We start from the raw sequence: 20309 nt of genomic DNA, 5'->3' as shown, positions 1-20309 counted from the left end.
GTCCAAACTTCGCATTATTGATCAACGTAGCCTCGTAATCTACTTCTTTAGGAAGTGGGAAGGAAACAAGTTTTCTCATTCCCATTTCCAAGATCTAGAAACTGAGGCCGGATGAACTTGTGTGCCCAAGGAGTACTTCTCACCAGATACTCCCCTGCAAAACATTTCTCCTGCCTTCTTTCAAAGCCACAGGTGAAAGGAAGAATGGGAAATTCTGAAAACCAATAGGGTGTCACCTAAGAGGCTTTTGTATAAATATGAAGCTCTGCAAAATGAGAGGTTCTAGTGAAAGGCACTTCCTCTTATGGGCCCCTACCTCTTTTGAAAAGAACTATACCTCCGGGGAAGCAAATACCATCAGGAGAGCTCTCATCTGAAACGATTCAACAAAGAACGGGAGGCCAAGGTGGCAGCTTGTAATTTACAGTTGACCTTGTTTCTTCCACCAGGGAGGGCAAAAGAGAAGATAACCAACATCTACTGAACTCTTCCTGGGCACTTTCACACCCACAAGTACCTCATTTAGGACCCACCGCACCCTGTACGGCCAGTATGATTCCACCTATTTTGTAGATGAGGAAAACTGAGGTCCCGGGGAGAGGTAAAGCAACGTGCCCGAGCCCATGAAACAAGAAACAGGGCCCAGATTCAAGCCTCCAAAACCTGAGCCAAACTGCCTCCCTCTGACTAGCGTCGGCAACTGACCTCTCCTCACTTTTTCCAGGGAGGTGACGTCCACCTGGATCTCCAGCTTACCTGGGCCATGACCCCACATTATTCCCTTGTGTGTTGGGGCAAGCTGATCACTGATCTTTCATGGTGCACGGAGAGCCCTGAGCACAGAGCTCAAGTGCCTCCCCCCAGATCAGCATCAGTCAAGCTGGATAAAGCCAGAAGTCACAGTGAAAAGGGGCACCTCAGATGCCGAACGCACCTTTCCCCCCCATACTGCCCGTTCCTGATACTTTTTAACGTCAATGAGAAAACTTACAGCAAGTCAACCGATTTAGGGAAAAAAAGGGAGGGGGGCAGGAAATATACGTGTGTGTGTTTTTCTTTTTTGCTGAGAGTCCCAAACCATTTTAAGTCCTCAGGCAGGGGTGCGAGTCAAGTCAAAGCTTTCAAGACAGGATAACGAAGGACAGTTCTCTTCTTCAAACTGGCCTATCTTCTTGAACGATGTCACTCTGCTCCTCACTGCTGTCATCTGTACAGGAGGGAAAAGCCAATCTGAGTCTGAGTGAGGTCGACAAGAGGGGACTACATTTCCACCGTCAGGTTTCAGTCATTGCAATTTCTAGTCCTTTACTGGAGAGCCTCAGAACTGGATTTCGTGGGGGAGCAGGTGGGGCAGGGTATGTGTCCCCCTTTTTCTCCTGTTCTTTTCTTTTTTTAAATGCTTTTATTTATGTATTTAGAGAAGAGAGGAGGGGCAGAGAGAGAGGAGAGAAAGAATCCTGAGGAGGGGCAGAGAGAGGAGAGAGAGAATGTCTCTTGATGTGGGGCTTGATCTCACGAGCCGTGAGATCATGACCTGAGTCAACATCAAGAGTCAGACGCTCAACCAACTGAGCCACCCAGGCGCCCTCTCCCATTCTTTTCACTGTCTACCCTGCATAAACTTGTTCTCTTCACCCGGAATGCTCTCTCCTTTCTGCTTACTCAAACGCTGCCCTGAAAGACGTGCCTCATATCCTACTTGTGTCATTAAGCTCCTCCTAACTAATGTGCCCCTCAAGGCACTCGACTCTCTCTGAGGTCCTGTTATTTTTAAACCCATCATCCATCTGGCAAAATTAACCCAATTCCTCCTCTGCTACTCTCTCAAAATGATGGTTAAATCTTGCTTCCATTTTGGGCTGCCTGGGGTGGCTCAGTCAGTTAAGCAACTGACTCTCGATTGGGGCTCAGGTCATGATCTCACAGTTCGTAAGACCGAGCCCCACGTCGGACTCTGTGCTGACAGCTCAGAGCCTGCTTGGGATTCTCTCTCCCTCTCTCTCTGCCTTTCCCCCAATTGTGCCTGCTCTCTTTCTCTCTCTCAGAATAAATCAATGTTAAAAAAAAAAAAAATCTTGCTTCCATTTTAAATCTTCCCCAGCTTTCACTCTGTGCACCCTAACTGGTCTTGCAAAGCTCCCAGCTTACAGTTATCATCGGTCCTTTGTATTCCTCTAAACAGGGCCGATATCGCACCTTCCCCAGAGTAGGTCTTTGATAAATGTTTGGCAGTTTAATTGTGGTGTCAGGAGTTGACAGCAGATGCTAGGTTAAACTTTAACTGTCTTCCCCACCCTTGGAAAAACCCACACTCAAAGATTCTTACTGGGAATCTCACTGCAACCTAGCAGGGTGGTTTTAAGGAAAAAGAGCTTACCTTGCAGAGCCTGGAGTCCATTCCCCATCCAGTCTACATTCCCATTCACCAGTGCGGTCACTCTATGGATGTGGCCATGCTTATGTATTTCTTTTGGCGACTCCTCCCTCTCATCTGCTTCCTCCTCCTCTTCTTCCTCCTCTTCGGCCACATCTTCCTCCTCTACTTCCTCTTCTTCTGAATCCACCAAAACCATGACATCACCCGTGTCTTGCCCCCTAATTTCCAAAGGGGGAGAAATAATCAAGAAGATACCTTTTTCCAATATCAGCCCTTACCAAATACAAAACACTAGATTTATCGCAACCTCTTTTGTAATGTGGAAAAATCTTTGTGCGTTCCACACACCAATCTCTCAAAGCGATGCTGCCATAGATCCCTACAGACAATCACGTGTTCCTGGGTGGGTTTTATTATCTCCCCCTGCTCCTTGGGTAGGTGACTCTTTGTCCCAGGAACTTACCATCCGAGTACCTGTCACAGCACATACACGAATGCTACTACGTTCCTTTCCTGAAGTGCCCTTTATTTCTGCTCTACTTCCTGAAATTTCTCCTACTCGTTATTCAAGGCCCAGGTAAAGTCCTCTTCCTCCCTGAAAGCCCTGAACCACGACTGCACTTGGGAATGCCCAGCGGTTTGGCATTTAATTGTTGTCTGATTCATTACTGGCTCTGCCTACCCGGCTGGAGTGTACGTTTCTCATTCGTGCCACGGGCCAGTCACAGTGCTGGGAGCATTACATTGTCATCTGATCTTTTCAGTCTCCCTCTGGGAAACAGATGAGGAGACAGAGGCTCAGAGAGGGTCAAGGATTTTCCACGAGCACAGGGCTTGAGAACGGCAGAGTTGCAATTTGAACCCAGGCCCACTAATTCCAAAGCGTTTTGCCGCTATGCCTTGCTGTCTCCTCCTATGAGAAAATAAGCCCAGGAAATCAAAGTGAGTCTTTCACAGCCCTCAAATATAGGGCAGTAAAGGTGACGTTTCCCCAGGAAAGATCACCCCAGAACAGTAATACCACCGGTTGAGAGGAACAAAGAGAAGAGTTCTTTGCTCCCACCCAGACTCTCCTTAGGAAATGAAATACCCAAGTTCCATTTAGTTGCTTTGTCCCGAAGGAGGTTTCCTTTTGGGAGGGGCTTCTGGGCAAGCTCAGACCAGTCTCCCAAAACATGCTGTAAGACCAGGACTTAGGCTTCCTTTTAGCTCTTTTTAGAAAATGACATGAAATAAATGCACAAACGGCCGGGCTTCATGCATACACACACCGTCTTTACGCTTCAGTAACGGCCCAGCAATGTGCCCCACCCTGAGACCGGGCCTTGTAAAACGAGCATAGACTTTGGAATCAGTCAGACCGGGATCTGAATGCAGGCGCAGCCCTCCGTTTCCTGGACGAGCTTGCAGACATTACTTCACCGAGGGTCCATCTCCTTATGTGGACGATGGAGATGCCACCACCATCCAGAAGAGTTTACGACAGAGTTTATAATCACGCCTAATGAAGCCCCTCACCCAGTGTCCGGCACATGGCGGGTCCTCAACCGTGGCTGCTATTATTGCTCTTACGAGAGAAAAAAACTGCAGTGAAGACAGATCACAGAAATGGCTTTTTGACTCAATGCTAGGAACACTCACCTGAAAGTGTTTCCTACTGAAGGGAGAAAGGAAAAAAATTAATATCCAATAACATCTACTTCGGCCTCAAAAACATTTTTTTTTAATATTTGTATAATCTTTTTTTTAATATGAAATTTATTGTCAAATTGGTTTCCATACAACACCCAGTGCTCATTCCAACAGGTGTCCTTCTCAATACCCATCACCCACCCTCCCCTCCCTCCCACCCCCATCAACCCTCAGTTTGTTCTCAGTTTTTAAGAGTCTCTTATGCTTTGGCTCTCTCCCTCTCTAACTTTTTTTTCCTTCCCCTCCCCCATGGTCTTCTGTTAAGTTTCTCAGGATCCGCATAAGATTGAAAACATATGGTATCTGTCTTTCAAAAAATGTTTTTAATCTAACATTTACAAAAGGACAGAGAAATGAGAAGACTGACCCAACATGAGAGGTGACGGGGTATTCAGGAATGGTACTTAGGATATTCATTATTGCACATCATCTGGACCCAAGGAAGAAGCCTATAGAATGGGACCTCAGGTGGCAGCACAGTTAGGGCCTCCTTCCCCCACCCACACCCTTTTTTTTTTTTTTAAGTTTCTTTATTTTGAGAGAAAGAGAAAGAGAGAGAGAGAGAGAGAGAGAGAGAGAGAGAGAATGCATGCATGTAAGCAGGAGACTGGGAAGAGAAGGAGGGAGAGAGAGAGAATCCCAGGTAGGCTTCACGCTGTCAGGGCAGAGCTGTTCCTGGCAAGCCATGAGATCGTGACCTGAGCAGATGCCAAGAGTCAGATGTTTAACCAACTGAGCCACCCAGGTGACCCCCACCCACACCCTTTCGAGATGCCTAAAAGGTAAGCAAAAGGACCCAAGAAATCCTTACCTTTCCAGCAGAACACAGGGCTGTAATACAACATAAGCCCTGAGATAATGGCCAGTCCCAGCAGAAGGAGGCTCACGATGGTGCCCACAATCCCACCAATATTCCAAGGTTCTACAAAGACAAATCACACTGTTGAGTCTTCCACTGGATACACCTGTAGGTAGTGCTCGCTTGGGCAGCATGTATTAAAATTGACACACAGGCAGGTGAAAGAGCGACATCGCCCTTCCTCTGCCCGGGTCCTAGTCTTCCTTTGGTTCCATAAGCTTGGGCAAAGCATGTGACCTCTCCATAAGGCAAGATAAATATCTCATTTCCTCAATTTGTGGGAATCAAATGAAGCACGTGATACAAAAGAACACTGGAAAGTTGGGGCGCCTGGGTGGCTCAGTCAGTTAGGCGTCCAACTTCAACTCAGGTCATGATCTCGAGTTTCATGAGTTTGAGCCCTGTGTCGGGCTCCATGCTGACAGCTCAGAGCCTGGAGCCTGCTTTGGATTCTGTGTCTCCCTGTCTGTCTGACCCTTACCCACTCGCACTCTTTCTCCCTCAAAAATAAATAAACATTAAAAAAACAAAACAAAACACTGGAAAGTTAACATCTCCATCTACCAGACATCAAGACTGTTTACAACATCACAGAAATTAAGAGTACGAGTTATTAGTGCTGTCATAAACAGTGATGAATGGAACAGAATCAAGAATCTAAGAACAGACCTACACATAAAAGAAAATTTGATTTATGACAGATTAGTGGGTAAAAGAGGAATTATTCAAGAATGGTGCTGGGATAAATGGCTATCCAAATTTGGGTGGTGTTGGGTGGGGGAGAATCTGGACCCTTACCTCACACCATTCACAAAAATCAATTCTAGATGGATTAAAGATTTAACTGTGAAAGGCAAAACATTAAAACTTTTTAGAAGAAAATATAGGATAGCACTTTTGCAGCCATGGGGGAGACAGGATATCTTAAGACATAAAAATTGCTAATGATATAAGACTCATAAAATTAACTACTAAAAGAACGCTCATGAAAGGATAGCATAAAGAAATAAAAAAAAAGACAAACTAAAAGGAGATATTTGTAACATGTAAAACTAATAAGGATTAGTAAGCAGAATTTCTGAAGAACTTGTACATATCTATAAGAAAGGAGGAAATGTCAAAAGACACACGTGTATTTCGCAGAAGAAACACAAATAGCAAATACACATATGAAATAATGCTCCATCTTCTTAGAAACCAGAGAAAGGCAAATTAGAATAACAGTGAGATTCCACCCCACACATACTTGATGGGCAAAAATCACAAAGCCTGATAGCGAAAATGTAGAACAACTCAATACTCCTACATACTGCTGTTGTGAATGGAAATCAGTACGACCACTTTGGACAATAATTTGGTATTATCCAATAAAGATACAAATGCACATGCCCTATAACCCTTCATTTGTACTCCTTCTACATATATTCCAGAGAAGTATTTGCCTGGGGACCTGCTGTAAAAGTACAGGAGAAACTGGGTAAAAGATTGTCATAGTAACACTTCTGTTCATCACAACAACAAAAAATCAGAAACAATGCAAATGTCCATCGGAGGAAAATTAGTTGACTTAGTTGTGTAATCGTGACACAACGGAAAATCCTACAGCAGTGAGGAGGTATGAAGTATAATTACACATAATTGGCATGAATAAATCCTAGGAACAAAAACGTGGAGTGAAAAAAGCAGGTGTTTCACTTATGTAGTAAAATTTTTCTTGAATAGTGACTACATTTTTCAGGAGGCCCAGGATGAGACTGGAAAGGAGTCTACAGGTAGTCGCCTGATAAAATACAGCATGCCCACTTAAATTTGGATTTCAGGTAAAAAATGAATCATGTTTTAGAATAGGCATCTCCCATGCAAAATGTGGGACACGCTTACGCTAAAAAAATTCTTTGTTTTTCTGACATGCAAATTTAACAGGGCATCCTAGGTTTTTTAGCTTTGTTCTAATTTCCTAAATCTAGCCACACTACCTACAAGTAACTTCGGCATTGTTGGCGCTGCTCTGTATCTTAAGCAGGCTGGTAGTTTCTTGGGCGTTCATTTTGCTCTTACGCATCACAACTTACACTTTTTATATTTTTAAAATATATTTTATGATATATATTCTTAGGGATGTAACGGATTATTTTGTTAAGCTTTATTTTATATTTTCTTTACTAATCTCTATGCCAACGTGGGGCTTGAACTCACAACCCCGAGATCAAGAGTCACGTGCTCTTCCAACTGAGCCTGCCACGTGCCTCAACATAAATTACTTTTTTCTCCCCATGCAACGTTGGAAATGTAGGACTGGATAATAATTTTTCCACCTTGTCAAGTCGTAGTCAAGCAGATAGGCCTTCTCCCAGATGGCAGTGACCACCTGGTCATATATGGAAGCACCGAACCGTCCTCGTGCTAGTGGAAGGTCCTCTGAAGCTGTCAACCATCCTCCTTTGGGGCCACTCACCTTTCACACTCAGCCAGATGTCCACCTCCCGCACCCCCACGGGGTTCTTGGCCTGACAGACGTAGTAGCCTTCATCCAGGACCTGGGAGCAGTTGCGGATGGTGAGTGTGGAGCTCTGGCCATTCTGGGTGATGAGATAGTGGCCATTGGGCTGGATGACCACCTCGGGCTGGGTGAGGTTCCTCAGCCACAGGATCTTGGCAGGGGGGTAGGCTCCAGACACTTGGCAGGTGAGCGTCACATTGCCCCCCACGAAGCAAGTCTTCATGGGCTCAGAGACAAGGGAGGCACTCCCTGGCGAGCAGAAGGTAAAGAAAGAAGACAAATGTTCAAGGAGACTCAAGCAGTGGCCTGAGATTTTCAAGAATATTATTACCTTCCTAATGAAACACCTACAGGAAGTTCTGTACCACACTTGGTCTCATGTGATAATAAAAGCTAACATTTATTTAGCATCTACTATGGGATAGGCACAGTTACGCTTATTAACCCAATTAGTTCTCACAAAAACCCTGTCCTTTTCCCCTTTTTGCAGATGAGGAAATGGAGGCCCAGAGAAGGTTAAGTAACTTGCTCAAAGTCACACAATGAGTTAAGTGGTACAGCTAGGATTAGGATGAACAAGAGTCCTGGTTTGCTCGACTGAGGGGGTTCCTAGGACACGGGGCTTTCAGGGAGAAAAAGGGGAAAGTCTTGGGCAAACCAGGATGAGTTGGGCAAACCAGCCAAGTTGCCAGGCTTTTGTAGCCCATGCTCCTTATGTCTATGCTATAGGCTTCTATGCGTAATAACCAGATTGCTCATATGAAAAATGGGCACGCAGCCTGCCAAGAGTGTTTGAGGGGACAGTAAAGCAGCTGTCATTTCCTATCGCCGCGGTTAACAAATTGCTACGAACTGCGTGATTTAAAACACCACAAATTGATTCTTTTATAGTTCTGGAGGCCAGAAGTTGTAAATGATCTTATGGGGTTCAAATCAAGCCGTTGGCTGAGCGCATTCCTTCTGGAGGCTCTGGGGGCCAAATCCACGTCCTTTTCAGCTTTTTGAAGCCATCTGCATTCCGTGGCTCGTGGCCCCTCCTTGACCCGCTCTTACACCTGTCGTCACATCTCCTGCTGCTGACTCTGACCCTCCTGTCTCCTTTTCAGAAGGTCCGTGTCATCACAACGGCCCCACCCCAATAATCCAGGATGATCTCCCCATCCCAAGATCTTAAATCACAGCTTCAAAGTCTCTCTTGCCACGTAAGGTAACAGTCACAGGGATGAGGACACGGACATCTTGGGGGGAGCATCAGTCTATCACAGGTGTGTCATAGACAACTCAGAATGCGGCGTCCCTGTGGCCTCAGGGTCTGACTTGAGTGGGCCATGGGGAACTCTAAGGTGCACCCTAGCAATCCGTTTCTTTCCTTTTGTAAAATTTTTTTGAGACAGAGAGACAGTGTGAGCAGGGGAGGGGCAGAGAGAGAGGGAGACACAGAATCCGAAGCGGGCTCCAGGCTCTGAGCCGTCAGCACGGAGCCCGACGCGGGGCTCAAACCCACGAATCGCGAGATCATGACCTGAGCCGAAGTCTTAACTGGTTGAGCCACCCAGGTGCCCCCGATCCATTTATTTTCTTTGCAGCAGAAAGCCTTTCCCAAAATGCACACTATCCTGGAAAGGGTGGCAAATTCATCTTGGGTGATATATTAAGCCCTTATTTTCAGCAGCTGAAGGGCACAGACTGGCACACTGGGTTCCTGCCTGGGAGAGTGAAACCACACGCTTCCCACAGGCGGTTGTCCCAAGAGAGAATCTAGGGTTTCAGTGCTGGCGCCCTGGGGAGACGGAAGGGGCAATGTACACGGGGAACAGGGTGGGGGTACAGAGCAGCCCAAAGGCTCTCCCTCTAAATTAGGTCAGCAAAAGAGACCCAAACGTAGGTTTCCTCAGGAAACTCAGGTGCTCCACCCCCTTCTGGATCAATTGTCAGGTTCCTGCCATGTTGCCAAATTGTGCCTTCCCCTTCTCTGTGGTTAACTCCTGTGTCCTTTGGGGTCACAAAGCCAGCAGCAGTGACATGCCTCATCTGTATGTTGCAATTCAGGGGTCCCCAAACCTAAGTTTGAGACACAGCCTCCTCGTCCTGCATAAAAAGCAAAGCAAACAGTCCCCCTAGTGCCCCCTTCCCCAGCAAACAGAGGTCATGTACGTAAATCCGCTTCTGCCAAACAGCATTTGCCCCTCAAAAAGCTGAGTCACCCAAACAGTGAGTGTGGCACCTATAAATTCAGAGTTTCTTTCACCTAAGAGGATGCTGTGTGCAGGGGTGGGGTCAGGGGTGGGGGTGAGGGGATGCAGGGCCCTCAGAGATCTGCGAGAGATGGAATAGACACCAGGGCCTTCACATAATGGGCTGGTTAGTGCTTCAGCTTATCACGATTTGAGTGGATTTCTTCCGTGTAGGGGCCTACAAGCAATTTAAAGAGATGTGGGCAGCAGGAATCCCCAAAAGTATCACTTTTCATCATTTGGGGAGCTATGCTGTTCTGTACCCAAAAGGTGAGCATTAACATTACTTTTCAATGACTTACTAGTCCTCCCGAGGGCAATGATCCAGAGACTTCTCCCCCGAGGGCATTGCTATTCAAAGTATGTTCTCAGGACCAGCAGCAACAGCACTTCCTAGGATCTGGTTAGAAATGCAGAGTCTTGGGCCCACCCCAAGCCCAGAGAGACAGAATTTGCCTTTTAACCAGACCCGCAGGTGACCTGTACGGACATCAAGGCTGAGAAGCTCTGGGCTCAAATGACCAAGAGGAAAGAGGGGAGAATTGGACAATGTCAGAGTCAGTCAGGAAGGTTCTAGGCCCTTGTGCCTGCTTCCCTATGCTCCTGGAATTGGGAAAACGTCCACCCAGTTCTCTTCTCCAGACACATTTCTTAATCCTGAGCACATATTTAGACTCAAATTACTGGCCAGGACTCAGGGGCCACAAGAATGATGAGTCAGACAAGATCTGCAGGAAAAATACGAAGGGGTGGGGGAAAAACAACACCAAACCTGTCAGCTGCCTCTGCCATTTTCACCCTGTCTCAGGGTCAGTCCATAATTTAGCCACTTCCTGGGAGTTGCCATCCACGGCACACTTTGGGCGTCTTCATTACCCGCCACTCGGAACGCGTGCCCTCCTTCCGGCTGCAGGAATCGGGTCAAGCCCATTGCTTCTGCTTCATCATCCATAACGGGGAGTGCAGTGGATTGAATAGCGTCCGCCCAAAATTCACGTGGGACCCCAGAACGTGACCTTATTTGGAAACAGGATCTTTGCAGATGTAACTAGTTCAGGATCTCAAGATGTAATCATCCTGGATTCAGGGTGGGCCCTAAGCCCACCAGTAGGTGTCTTACAAGAGGAGTGGACCCAGAGAGACACGGACACAGAGAAGACATGAAGACAGAGGCAGAGACTGGAGGAACGTAGCCACAAGCCAAGGAATGCCTGGCAGCACTAGAAGCCGGGAGAGGCAGGGAAGGACTCTCCCCTGGAGCCTTCGACGGGAACACCACACACCAACACCCCAATTTCAAACTTCCAGCCTCCAGAGCTAGGAGAGAATACATTTCTGTTTTATTTATTTATTTTTCGTTTTTCTTAACGTTTATTTATTTTTGAGACAGAGAGAGACAGAGCGCAAAAAGGTGAGGGGCAGAGAGAGAGGGGGACACAGAATCGGAAGCAGGCTCCAGGCTCTGAGCTGTCAGCACAGAGCCCGACGCGGGGCTCGAACTCACAAACTGCGAGATCAGGACCTGAGGCGAAGTCGGACGCTCAACCGACTGAACCACCCAGGCGCCCCAATATCTGTTGCTTTAAAACACCAAGTTTGTGGGGCACCTGGGTGGCTCAGTCGGTTAGGCATCCGACTTCAGCTTAGGTCACGATCTTGTGGTCCGTGAGTTCGAGCCCCGCGTCGGACTCTGGGCTGATGGCTCAGAGCCTGGAGCCTGCTTCCGATTCTGTGTCTCCCTCTCTCTCTGCCCCTCCCCCGTTCATGCTCTGTCTCTCCCTGTCTCAAAAATAAATAAACGTTAAAAAAAAATTAAAAAAAAAACAAAACACCAAGTTTGAGGTGCTTTGTTATGGCAGCCCCAGGAAATGAATGTATGAAGATAACATGAACACCTAGCTCCCAGGGTGATCCTGAGCACTAAGCAAGGTACTGTGTGGAAAACACCCAGCACAGCACCTTGTACACGGTTTGCGCTCAACAAATATCGAGGTCACTACTGCGATATTGCCAGTTCCCTACTTCACGTTTCTATGACTTATCTTTCCGAGGAAATTTTAAGTCCTTTGCAGGTTAAGGACTCGGTACTCCTACAGTACCTGACACCATACTGAGTATGTAACTCTTCCCCGAAAGGAGTTGCTGGGTTAAGTGAGGAAGGGGTTCCTGAGGGAGGCAAGGGTTCTGGAGTCAGATCAGCCTGGGCCAGGTGCCAGCTCAGTCACTTACGAGCTGGGTGATCGTGGGTAAGTTAGTTCACACGATGTCCCCTCTGCAACTTACAAACTGTCGTGTCTAATCTGCGGGCTACTGTGAGGGTTCAAACGTCGTGTCAGCAATTTGGAAACAGGAAAAGAACTTCTGAGCCCAGAAACCTAAAAGTACAGGACTGACACGGGTAGGTGACCCCTTCACAATCAGAAACTGCTGATAACTAGCAGAAATGAAGCACAAATGCAGTTTAGGAGCCAAGTAGGACAGAAAAATATCCATGGCATGCAATGACAGTTCTCTGAAATTAACTGACTAGGTGAATATAAACTACTCTTAGGGAATAATAAGAAAAGATGAACCCAGTAGAAAAATGGGCAAGACAGTGGGTGTCGTATGGAAACAAATTTGACAATGTATTTCATATTAAAAAAAAAAAAAAAGAAAGACAAATGGACAAGATATGAACAGACAATTCACAGAAAATATATAGGAACTAATTAGTACATAGTATTATGTACCAATTAGTATATAAAAATTGTCAACTCCCCTAGGATCAAAGAAACCCAAATTAAAAATTATGCCATATCTTAAAAAACAAATAGGAAAAGTCTAAAAAATTAAAGATAACACTCAATGTCAGTGGAAATCCCGGCCCAGTCTTCCTAGAGGGGACTTGCCAGTGGGTACAGGGATTCTTTGTGGAACGATGGAAATGTTCTGGAAGTAGACAGTGGTGATGATAGTACAACATTGTGAATATACTAAAAACCACCATTATACGCTTTAAAATAATGAAGTTTATGCTGTGTGAATTATATCTCATTAAAAATAAAATTGCGAGGCGCCTGGGTGGCTTAGTCCGTTGAGTGTCCGACTTCGGCTCAGGTCATGATCTCACGGTCTGTGGGTTCAAGCCAGGCGACAGGCTCTGTGCTGACAGCTCAGAGCCTGGAGCCTGCTTCTGATTCTGTGTCTCCCTGTCTCTCTGCCCCTCCCCTGCTCATGCTCTGTCTGTCTGTTTCTCTCAAAAATAAATAAACACTAAAAAAAAAATTTTTTTTTAATAAAATTGCAAAAAACCAGTGGGGCCGGGTGTAGCCCACGGGCCATCGTTTGCCAACCCCTGTTCTAATGTAGAAAGTGAGTCTTGGTCCCTTCTGTTGCCCGGGGCCAGCCAGGTACTGGACACAGATGAGCCACTAGGGGCATGTTTGCTGAATGAGTCACTGGGGAAGGGTCAACCATGGGAATGCCACTTGCCTGGGAAAACACGCATCTCCTGGCATAACAGCGCTCACTTCTCAGCAGGTCAGCCCTCCGTGGCCGCACCTCTGAGGATCGTCCTGACACACCAGGAGGAAAATCCTCACCATGGCCAGCAAAGCCCAACACCCTCAGGTCCTTGCTTCCAGTGGTATTCGTTTCCTGGGGCTGCTCTCACAAAGTACCACAAAGTGGGTAGCCTAGAACAACAGAGATCCTTTCTCTCACAGTGCAGAAACTCAGAGGTCTGAAATTAAGGTGTCAGCAGGCTTGATGCCTCTGGAGGATCCCCAGGGAGAAACCATCCCGTGCCTCTCTCTTAGCTTCTGGTGGTCACCGGCAACCATGGACATTCTCGGCTTGTAGATGGACTACAAGTCCCACTACAGTCCCTGCCTCCATTATCACGTGACATTCTCGCGTGTCTGTGTCCAGATGTCCCTCTTCTTGTAAGGATGTCGGTCACTGGAATACAGCCCGCCCCACTCCAGCATGGCCTTATCTTAACTTAATCACACCCACAAAGGCTCTTATCCCAAATATGGTCACATCCACTGGGACCCAGGATTAGGACTTGAACATATCTTTTTTGGGAGACACAATTCAACCCACAATAGCCATCTAGCCTAGTCAAGGCCTCATGCACAGTGGTCTACTCTCAGTTCCTCAAGTGCCAGATAAGTTTCCACCTCAGGGCCTTAGCATCTGCTATTCCCTCTGCCAGGAATACTCACCCCACCTAGCTAGCTCCTTCTCATCCTACAGGTCTCTGCTCAAAATGCTACTACCACAGGAGACCTCCCTACCCTCTAGGAAGAGTAGCCCTCTTCCTTCCTATGATAGACTCTTTAAAACACCCCATGTTATTCTCTTCATAGCTATTATCACTGGGGTGCTTGGGTGGCTCAGTTGATTAAGCATCCGACTTCAACTCAGGTCATGATCTCGCAGTGTGTGGGTTCGAGCCCCGCATCAGGCTCGTACTGACAGCTCAGAGCCTGATGCCGCTTCAGATTCTGTGCTTCCCTCTCTCTCTGCCCCTCCCTGCTCGTGAGCGCATGCGTACTCTCTCTCAAAATTAAAATACAAACATTAAAAAAATAATTATTATTATCCCTATCTGAACCTATCTTACTTGTTTTTGGATTTTCTATCTTCCTCTGACCCCCACCCCCACACAGAAAAATTTAAGCCCTAGGAAAGAGGAATGGTTGTGATTTCAAAAACATTACCAGAAATCATTTGACACTCCTCCCTTCAAAAAGTGGAACCTAATTCCACCCACTCCCCCGTGAAAGTGGAGCCAGACTGAGTGACTCCCTTCTAATGAACAGAATATGGCAGAAGGGATGCCGTGCGACTTGTGAGGCTAGGTAGGTCAGAGGAAGGATTGCAATTGTCTGGCTTGCTCCCTCTTGCATCACTTGCTCTGGGGAAAGCCAGTGCCATGTTGCAAAGACAGTCAAGGGGCTCTGTAGAGAGGCCCCCGTGGAGAGGAAGCAAAGCTGCCAAGCATATGGGTGAGCACCTTGGAAGCAGATCCTTCAGACAATTCAGCCCTCCCAACGAAGTCTTGCAGCTGAGACCCAGGTATCACGGAGCCAAGACAGACCATCCCCACTGTGCCCTGTCCGAATTCCTGGCCCACAGAAATCATAAGATAAATAAACGATTTGTTGTTTTACGCCATTAAGTCTCGGGGTGTTTGCTACCTAACAGGAGATAGCTAATAAATGAACCACGTACTTCTTGTTCACTGTTCCACCTCCAGTACCTAGAAACTGTGCCTGGCACACAACACGTGCTTAGTTAGGATGCAGCAGGTAGAAAACGGCTTGGATGAGAACCAAGAAGGTTGGTGAAGCATCTTTAAAGTTTGAAAGGAAGGAGATACAAAGCAAAAGAAAGGAAGAAACAGAACCCCGTTCACTAGACATCTTGGGATTTCTTTCCCAGACCTTCTTGCAGAAGGTTCTCTTGGAATAAAGGAAGATGGGTGGACCCCAACCCGGGACAAGGCAGGCCAGACTCACTGATCTGTACCACACAGCTGGCTCCCAACTCCGGACCCACTACGTGGCTCCCGACACACTTGAACTTCTTGCCATCTGACAGCTGGGACTGGTTCAGCATCTCCACCCCCAGCTTGGACGTCCCCACGGCCACACCTCCTGGCTCTTCTGTCCATAGGAAGTCCGGGTCTGGGTATCCCCCGTCCCAGCGACAGGTGAGCTGCAGCGTGAGCTGTCCTTGTGACACCTCTGCCCGGCACTGAGGGGCTGACGGAGGGGGTGCTGCAAAACAGCAGAGGATGCGGGCTTAATCAGAGACTCCGAAATCAGCCACTGAGCTGGCCCTAAGGATTATAGAACCAGTGTATCAGAGAAACAGTCATGCTCAGCTAGTGTGCCCTGAAATAGCTCCTTAGCACAAATTAGTGCATGACAGTAGTCCGGGTTTCCTCTGCGGAGTGCCCAGTCTCCAAGGGCGTGGGCCTCATTCGTCTTTGCAATTCTCCCTAGCCACGATGACCTTTACATGTGGCTATTTAAATTTAAGGGCTCAGTAACTATATGCGGTGGGTGGCTACTGTATTGGACCACGAAGAATAGAACATTTCGATCATCATTAAAAGCTCTACTGGACAGTGCTGGTCCCCAGGGGGGGTGACAGGTGGGATTCGCCCCCACCCTTAACATATACTTCCTTTTTACTCTGTGCAGGCATTACTAAGAACACACAGACATTTAGCAAGTTACAAACCTGTAAATCCTATGTAACCCTTGTGTTAACAGCTATATGTGAAAATTCACATATATATGTATATTGTGCATATATTCTGTATGTATATTATGCATGTATTAAACATATTGTACGTGCTTTATAGATTTTATATAATACACACAAATAGAATTTGGATCTTACATGGATGGGTAGGTACATGTCATCTACAAGAAAAATTATCAATAATATGCCAAAATGACAGTGAGAATATTTTCTTTCCACTCATGTTTCCTCTAATAAGCACATATGACTTCGTCTACAATAAATGCCATTTTATGAGAGAACACAGAGACGTATAAAGGCTCTGAATAACATATGAATTAAGTAAGGTGTTATTATCCTGTTTACTAATTTGCTGTTCTGATGCTTCCTGTCGTTAGCATGGGTTATGAGCACACTCTATGTGTCTACAGTGGTTTTCGCCCAAGGAATTTGTTTTCTCACTCCCGCAAGAAAGGTTCACAAACTGCTGGTTCCTAATGGTGCTAAAGGGCCCAAGTTCATGCATAGAATGAGGATGGTCAAATGTATACACAAATTTTGGTCCTTCCATGCAGTGGGATATTAACTCCATCACAAAACGGAGGAACCTTGAATACGTAATGCCAAGCAGAAGAAGCTGGTCATGAAAGGCCACATTGGTAGGAGTCCATTGATAGGACACATCCAGAATAAGCAAGCGCATAGAGATAGAACACAGATCGGTGGTTGCCAGGGGGTGGAGAAGACAGGAGGTAGTGACTGCTCGATGGGGATGGGATTTCCATTTGGGGTGATGAAAATGTTTGAAACTACACAGAGGTGATGATTGCACAACGCTGTGAATGTATCAAATGCCACGGAGTTGTACATCTTTAAACGGCTGTTCTGTACTTTCACCTCAATTTAAAAAAAAGAAAAGCAAGCATTAGGCTTGGCATTAATTTCCTTCTGTGGCTCACAGGGACTCTCCTGTGTCCCCCACTTAGCAGCAAGCTTCTAGAAGTGACTCCTCTCTGACCCGGAGCCCTGGGTGTGTACGTGTGTGTTGAGGGAACCGCAGAAGCACGTTCGGGCCTGTGCAGCAGGCATGCCTTTGTAGACAGGAGGAAGAGGCACAAACATGCAGCTCACGAAGGGTCGAGGTGAGGACATGGGGGAGGGGAGCGCCTCTTACGCACAGTAGACCAGGAGCTCGGTGGTCACCTTCCGCTGTCTCCCACTGAGCGTGTTCGTGGCCAAACACGTGTAGTTCCCTTGGAGGTTTTGCGACATGAGCAGCAGAATGAAGCTGCTGACCGTCAGGTTGTTTCCGAAGGGCTCAGTGCTGGAATCGGGGGCCCGGAACTGCCACTCAACCACTGGCGGAGGCCAAGAGCGACTGCTGCAGCTGAAGTCCACCTGGGAGCCTTTGGCTGCATAGAGGGTGCCATTGGGGAGCGTGCCGGTGCTGGAGATGTTGACCTCAACCTCATAGGGACCGCCTGAGAATGACGGGGGGAATGGGGAAAGTATTCATTACTTAAGAGTTAACTTGAGCTCCTTACCAGATCTAACAGACGCAGAAATGATCAGGAAGCAACAATGAGGATGTCAGTATCTATCGAATACTTACTATGTGACAAATGCTATGCTTAAATGCCCTTATGCGTTCTAATCCTGAGATAAACGTCGATTTATTGGGGGAGGGGTTCAATCCTTATAGGAAAGGGGAAACTGCAAACCGCTCCTTTTCAGAAACACTGGTGAGGGGATAGGCTACCTGTGCATTAGAGCTAACATGGCAGGCCCAAGTGCTTTCCTTAAAAAGACCTGTGCTTGTAAGGTTGGCCTTGGCTGGCGACTGGAACTTGGATTTCAGGAGGGTTTCGCCATTTCTAGACCTGACAAGAGGGAGGCTCATGGGCCTGAACCATTTGCACAAACAGCATGGTTTACGCTGTACAGCTGCTCCCCTGAGAGTCTGGAATTTGGGTACGTGCTAGGCGAGGGTGCCACGTGATTAGCCCCCAGTAAAAATCCAGGGTGCTGGGTGTCTCGTGGGCTTCCTAACACATTTCACCCATGTTGCCACAACTCGTTCCTGGAGGAATTAAGCGTGTTCCATGGGACTCCCCTGGAAAAGGAGTCTTGGAGGCTTGCTCCTGGTTTTCCTCGGACTTAACCCCATGTGCCTTTTGCCCTTTGCTGATTTTGCTTTGTATCCTTTTGCTGTAATAAATCAAATTACAAATGCTGAGTCCTGTGAGTTCTCCCAGAGAAATCACTGAGCCTGGGGGTAGGCTGGGGGACTCCTAGCACAACTTCACACTGAAACACAAGAAATATTGGTTCCAGGCCCAACTATGGCCTCTATTCACTAGCTGTGTGACCTTGGGAAAATTACTTAACCTCTCTTAGCCTCCACTTCCACATCTGTAAAATGGGGGCAAAGCTAGAACCCATTCCAAGGAGCTATGGTGATACTCAAGTAGTACAGCAGAACAGTGCTGGTCAGGTTGGAAGCATGGTAAGTGCTGGGTCTTCTCCGGATCCCCCTTACGTTTCTGAACTTCTTTCTTATCCCCAGAAATGCCATCCCATGGCTGGTGGCCAGTGCATCCAAGCTGAGGCATCTCTTTTGATGAAAAGAATATATTTAACACCTATTTATCCCAAAGTCATTTAGTGTGTTACCTCTCCCCTTTCAGAAAGAAGAATCCGGGAAGGGCAACCCTTAGCCAAAGGAATAAATCTGTGACTGTAGAATTTGAACAGAAATAGGCCAGTGGGAAAAATTATTCTGGGGAGGAAAAGGCTTTCCCAGAGCCCCTCAAAGTACAGCATCTATTTCACCTATGTCTGAGGCTATTTGTAGGACTCTAGAAATTGTCATTTCCGGGGCACCTGGGTGGCTCGCTCTTTTGGGTGTCCGACTTCGGCTCAGGTCATGATCTCGCAGATCGCAGGTTTGAGCCCCGTGTTGGACTCTGTGCTGACAGCTCAGAGCCTGGAGCCTGCTTCAGATTCTGTCTCTCTCTCTCTCTCTCTCTCTCTCTCTCTCTCTCTCTCTGTCCCTCCCCCACTCACGCTCTATCTCTCTCAAGAATAAATAAACATTTTAAAAAAGAAAGAAAAAAAAAAAAGAAATTGTGCATTTCCCAGGTCAGAATTCTTGACATATCCTTCTCAGGTTGGGGCTGGTTCCCAACAGTTGCATTGATCTGCTGGAACCATGTCACCTGCCATAGAGGGTCTGTTTTTAAAATGATGCCATTAGTATGGGAGGTACCACTTACTGTTGCTGGCTAGCTGGTTAGGTATGCAGACCAACAGGTAATAGGGCGTGCCCACAGTTGGTGGGCATCCAATTAAACAGAGGGTACCTCTGCAGCACTGACAGCCAAAGCCCAGGCCAGCAAAGAGGTAGTGTGTTAGATTGGCCAGCCTGAGTCTTCCGACTTGTGGTCTGGAGGGCCATTAGTGGCCTAAAATGGATACTGTGGACCCCCAGAAACTGGGTGGGAGGGGCTTCTGACCAGTACAATTCTCCTCAAGAAACAGGGTTGGATACAGGGAATGGATGAGAAGGAACAGGTGGAAGGATTAGAAAAAGAAATCAAATGAAAGAACCTGAGAGGCCTCCTGAATGAAGTGTTCAGAGGTTACATCTCATCTATAAAGCCTTTGCGTGAGTCTGCTTTCTTTTTTTTTTTTTAATTTTTTAATGTTTATTTATTTTTGAAGGAGAGAGAGAGAGAGACAAAGCGTGAGCAGGGGAGGGGCAGAGAGAGAGGGAGACACAGAATCCGAAGCAGGCTCCAGGCTCCGAGCTGTCAGCACAGAGCCCAACACGGGGCTCAAACCCACAAACCATGAGATCATGACCTGAGCCAAAGTTGGACAGCTAACCGATTGAGCCACCCAGGTGCCCCGAGTCTGCTTTCTTAATTAAAGCTGACGCCATCTTGAGTCCCTGGGGTTCTTCCCTTGCTCTGACTTTACTACACAGGAGAAGGTGCCCACTTCCTTCCCTTCCACTGCTCTCTCCACCTGCTTGATAATTTATTCCCAAACAGAAACTACCAGCCCTTTTTGCCTGCAGGGTGATGGTGACAATCACTCAAAGAGAAAGAGAGATGGGGAACAAAAATAAAACAGCCAATAAATAAAAATATAAAGTGGTTACAAAGGCTCGGCATCTTACTGAGGCCTTGGTCATTGGAGTTTGAGTTCTCAGCTCTATCTTGGATGGGTGCCTTTGCCTGGGGGCCATGAGCTTGTCCTCTGAATTCAGAGACCTGGGTGTAAATCCTACTGCCACTTACAGATAGACAACCTTGGGTAAGTGCCCATCCTTCTCATTCTCTCCTGCCTTTCCTATGAAACAAAAAGAACAGTAAAAACATCTATCACCAGGTTACTGAA

At 47.0% G+C, this 20309-nt stretch overlaps 1 protein-coding gene across 2 annotated transcripts in view; it reads right to left on the bottom strand.

The window, feature by feature from the left end:
* Window positions 1-827: 827 nt before the first annotated feature.
* Window positions 828-20309, bottom strand: part of VSIG10 (V-set and immunoglobulin domain containing 10) — a 33482-nt gene continuing 14000 nt past the window's right edge. Inside the window, exons 3-9 of one of the 2 annotated variants that reach the window (XM_058691146.1) lie at window positions 17084-17386; window positions 15173-15433; window positions 7384-7677; window positions 4881-4991; window positions 4019-4034; window positions 2378-2595; window positions 828-1207 (exon numbers count right to left, since the gene is read on the bottom strand). In XM_058691146.1, the coding sequence (XP_058547129.1) occupies window positions 1155-1207; window positions 2378-2595; window positions 4019-4034; window positions 4881-4991; window positions 7384-7677; window positions 15173-15433; window positions 17084-17386 (1256 nt within the window). In that variant the 3' untranslated portion in view covers window positions 828-1154. Of the gene's footprint in view, window positions 1208-2377; window positions 2596-4018; window positions 4035-4880; window positions 4992-7383; window positions 7678-15172; window positions 15434-17083; window positions 17387-20309 lie in introns of those variants that run through there. The other variant, XM_058691147.1, reaches the window with a different exon arrangement.

This window comes from Neofelis nebulosa, chromosome 11 (genome assembly GCF_028018385.1).
Source record: "Neofelis nebulosa isolate mNeoNeb1 chromosome 11, mNeoNeb1.pri, whole genome shotgun sequence".
Classification (NCBI taxonomy): domain Eukaryota; kingdom Metazoa; phylum Chordata; class Mammalia; order Carnivora; family Felidae; genus Neofelis; species Neofelis nebulosa.
The sequence above is the reverse complement of the archived record's forward strand: the minus strand, read 5'-3'. Positions and strand labels throughout refer to the sequence as shown.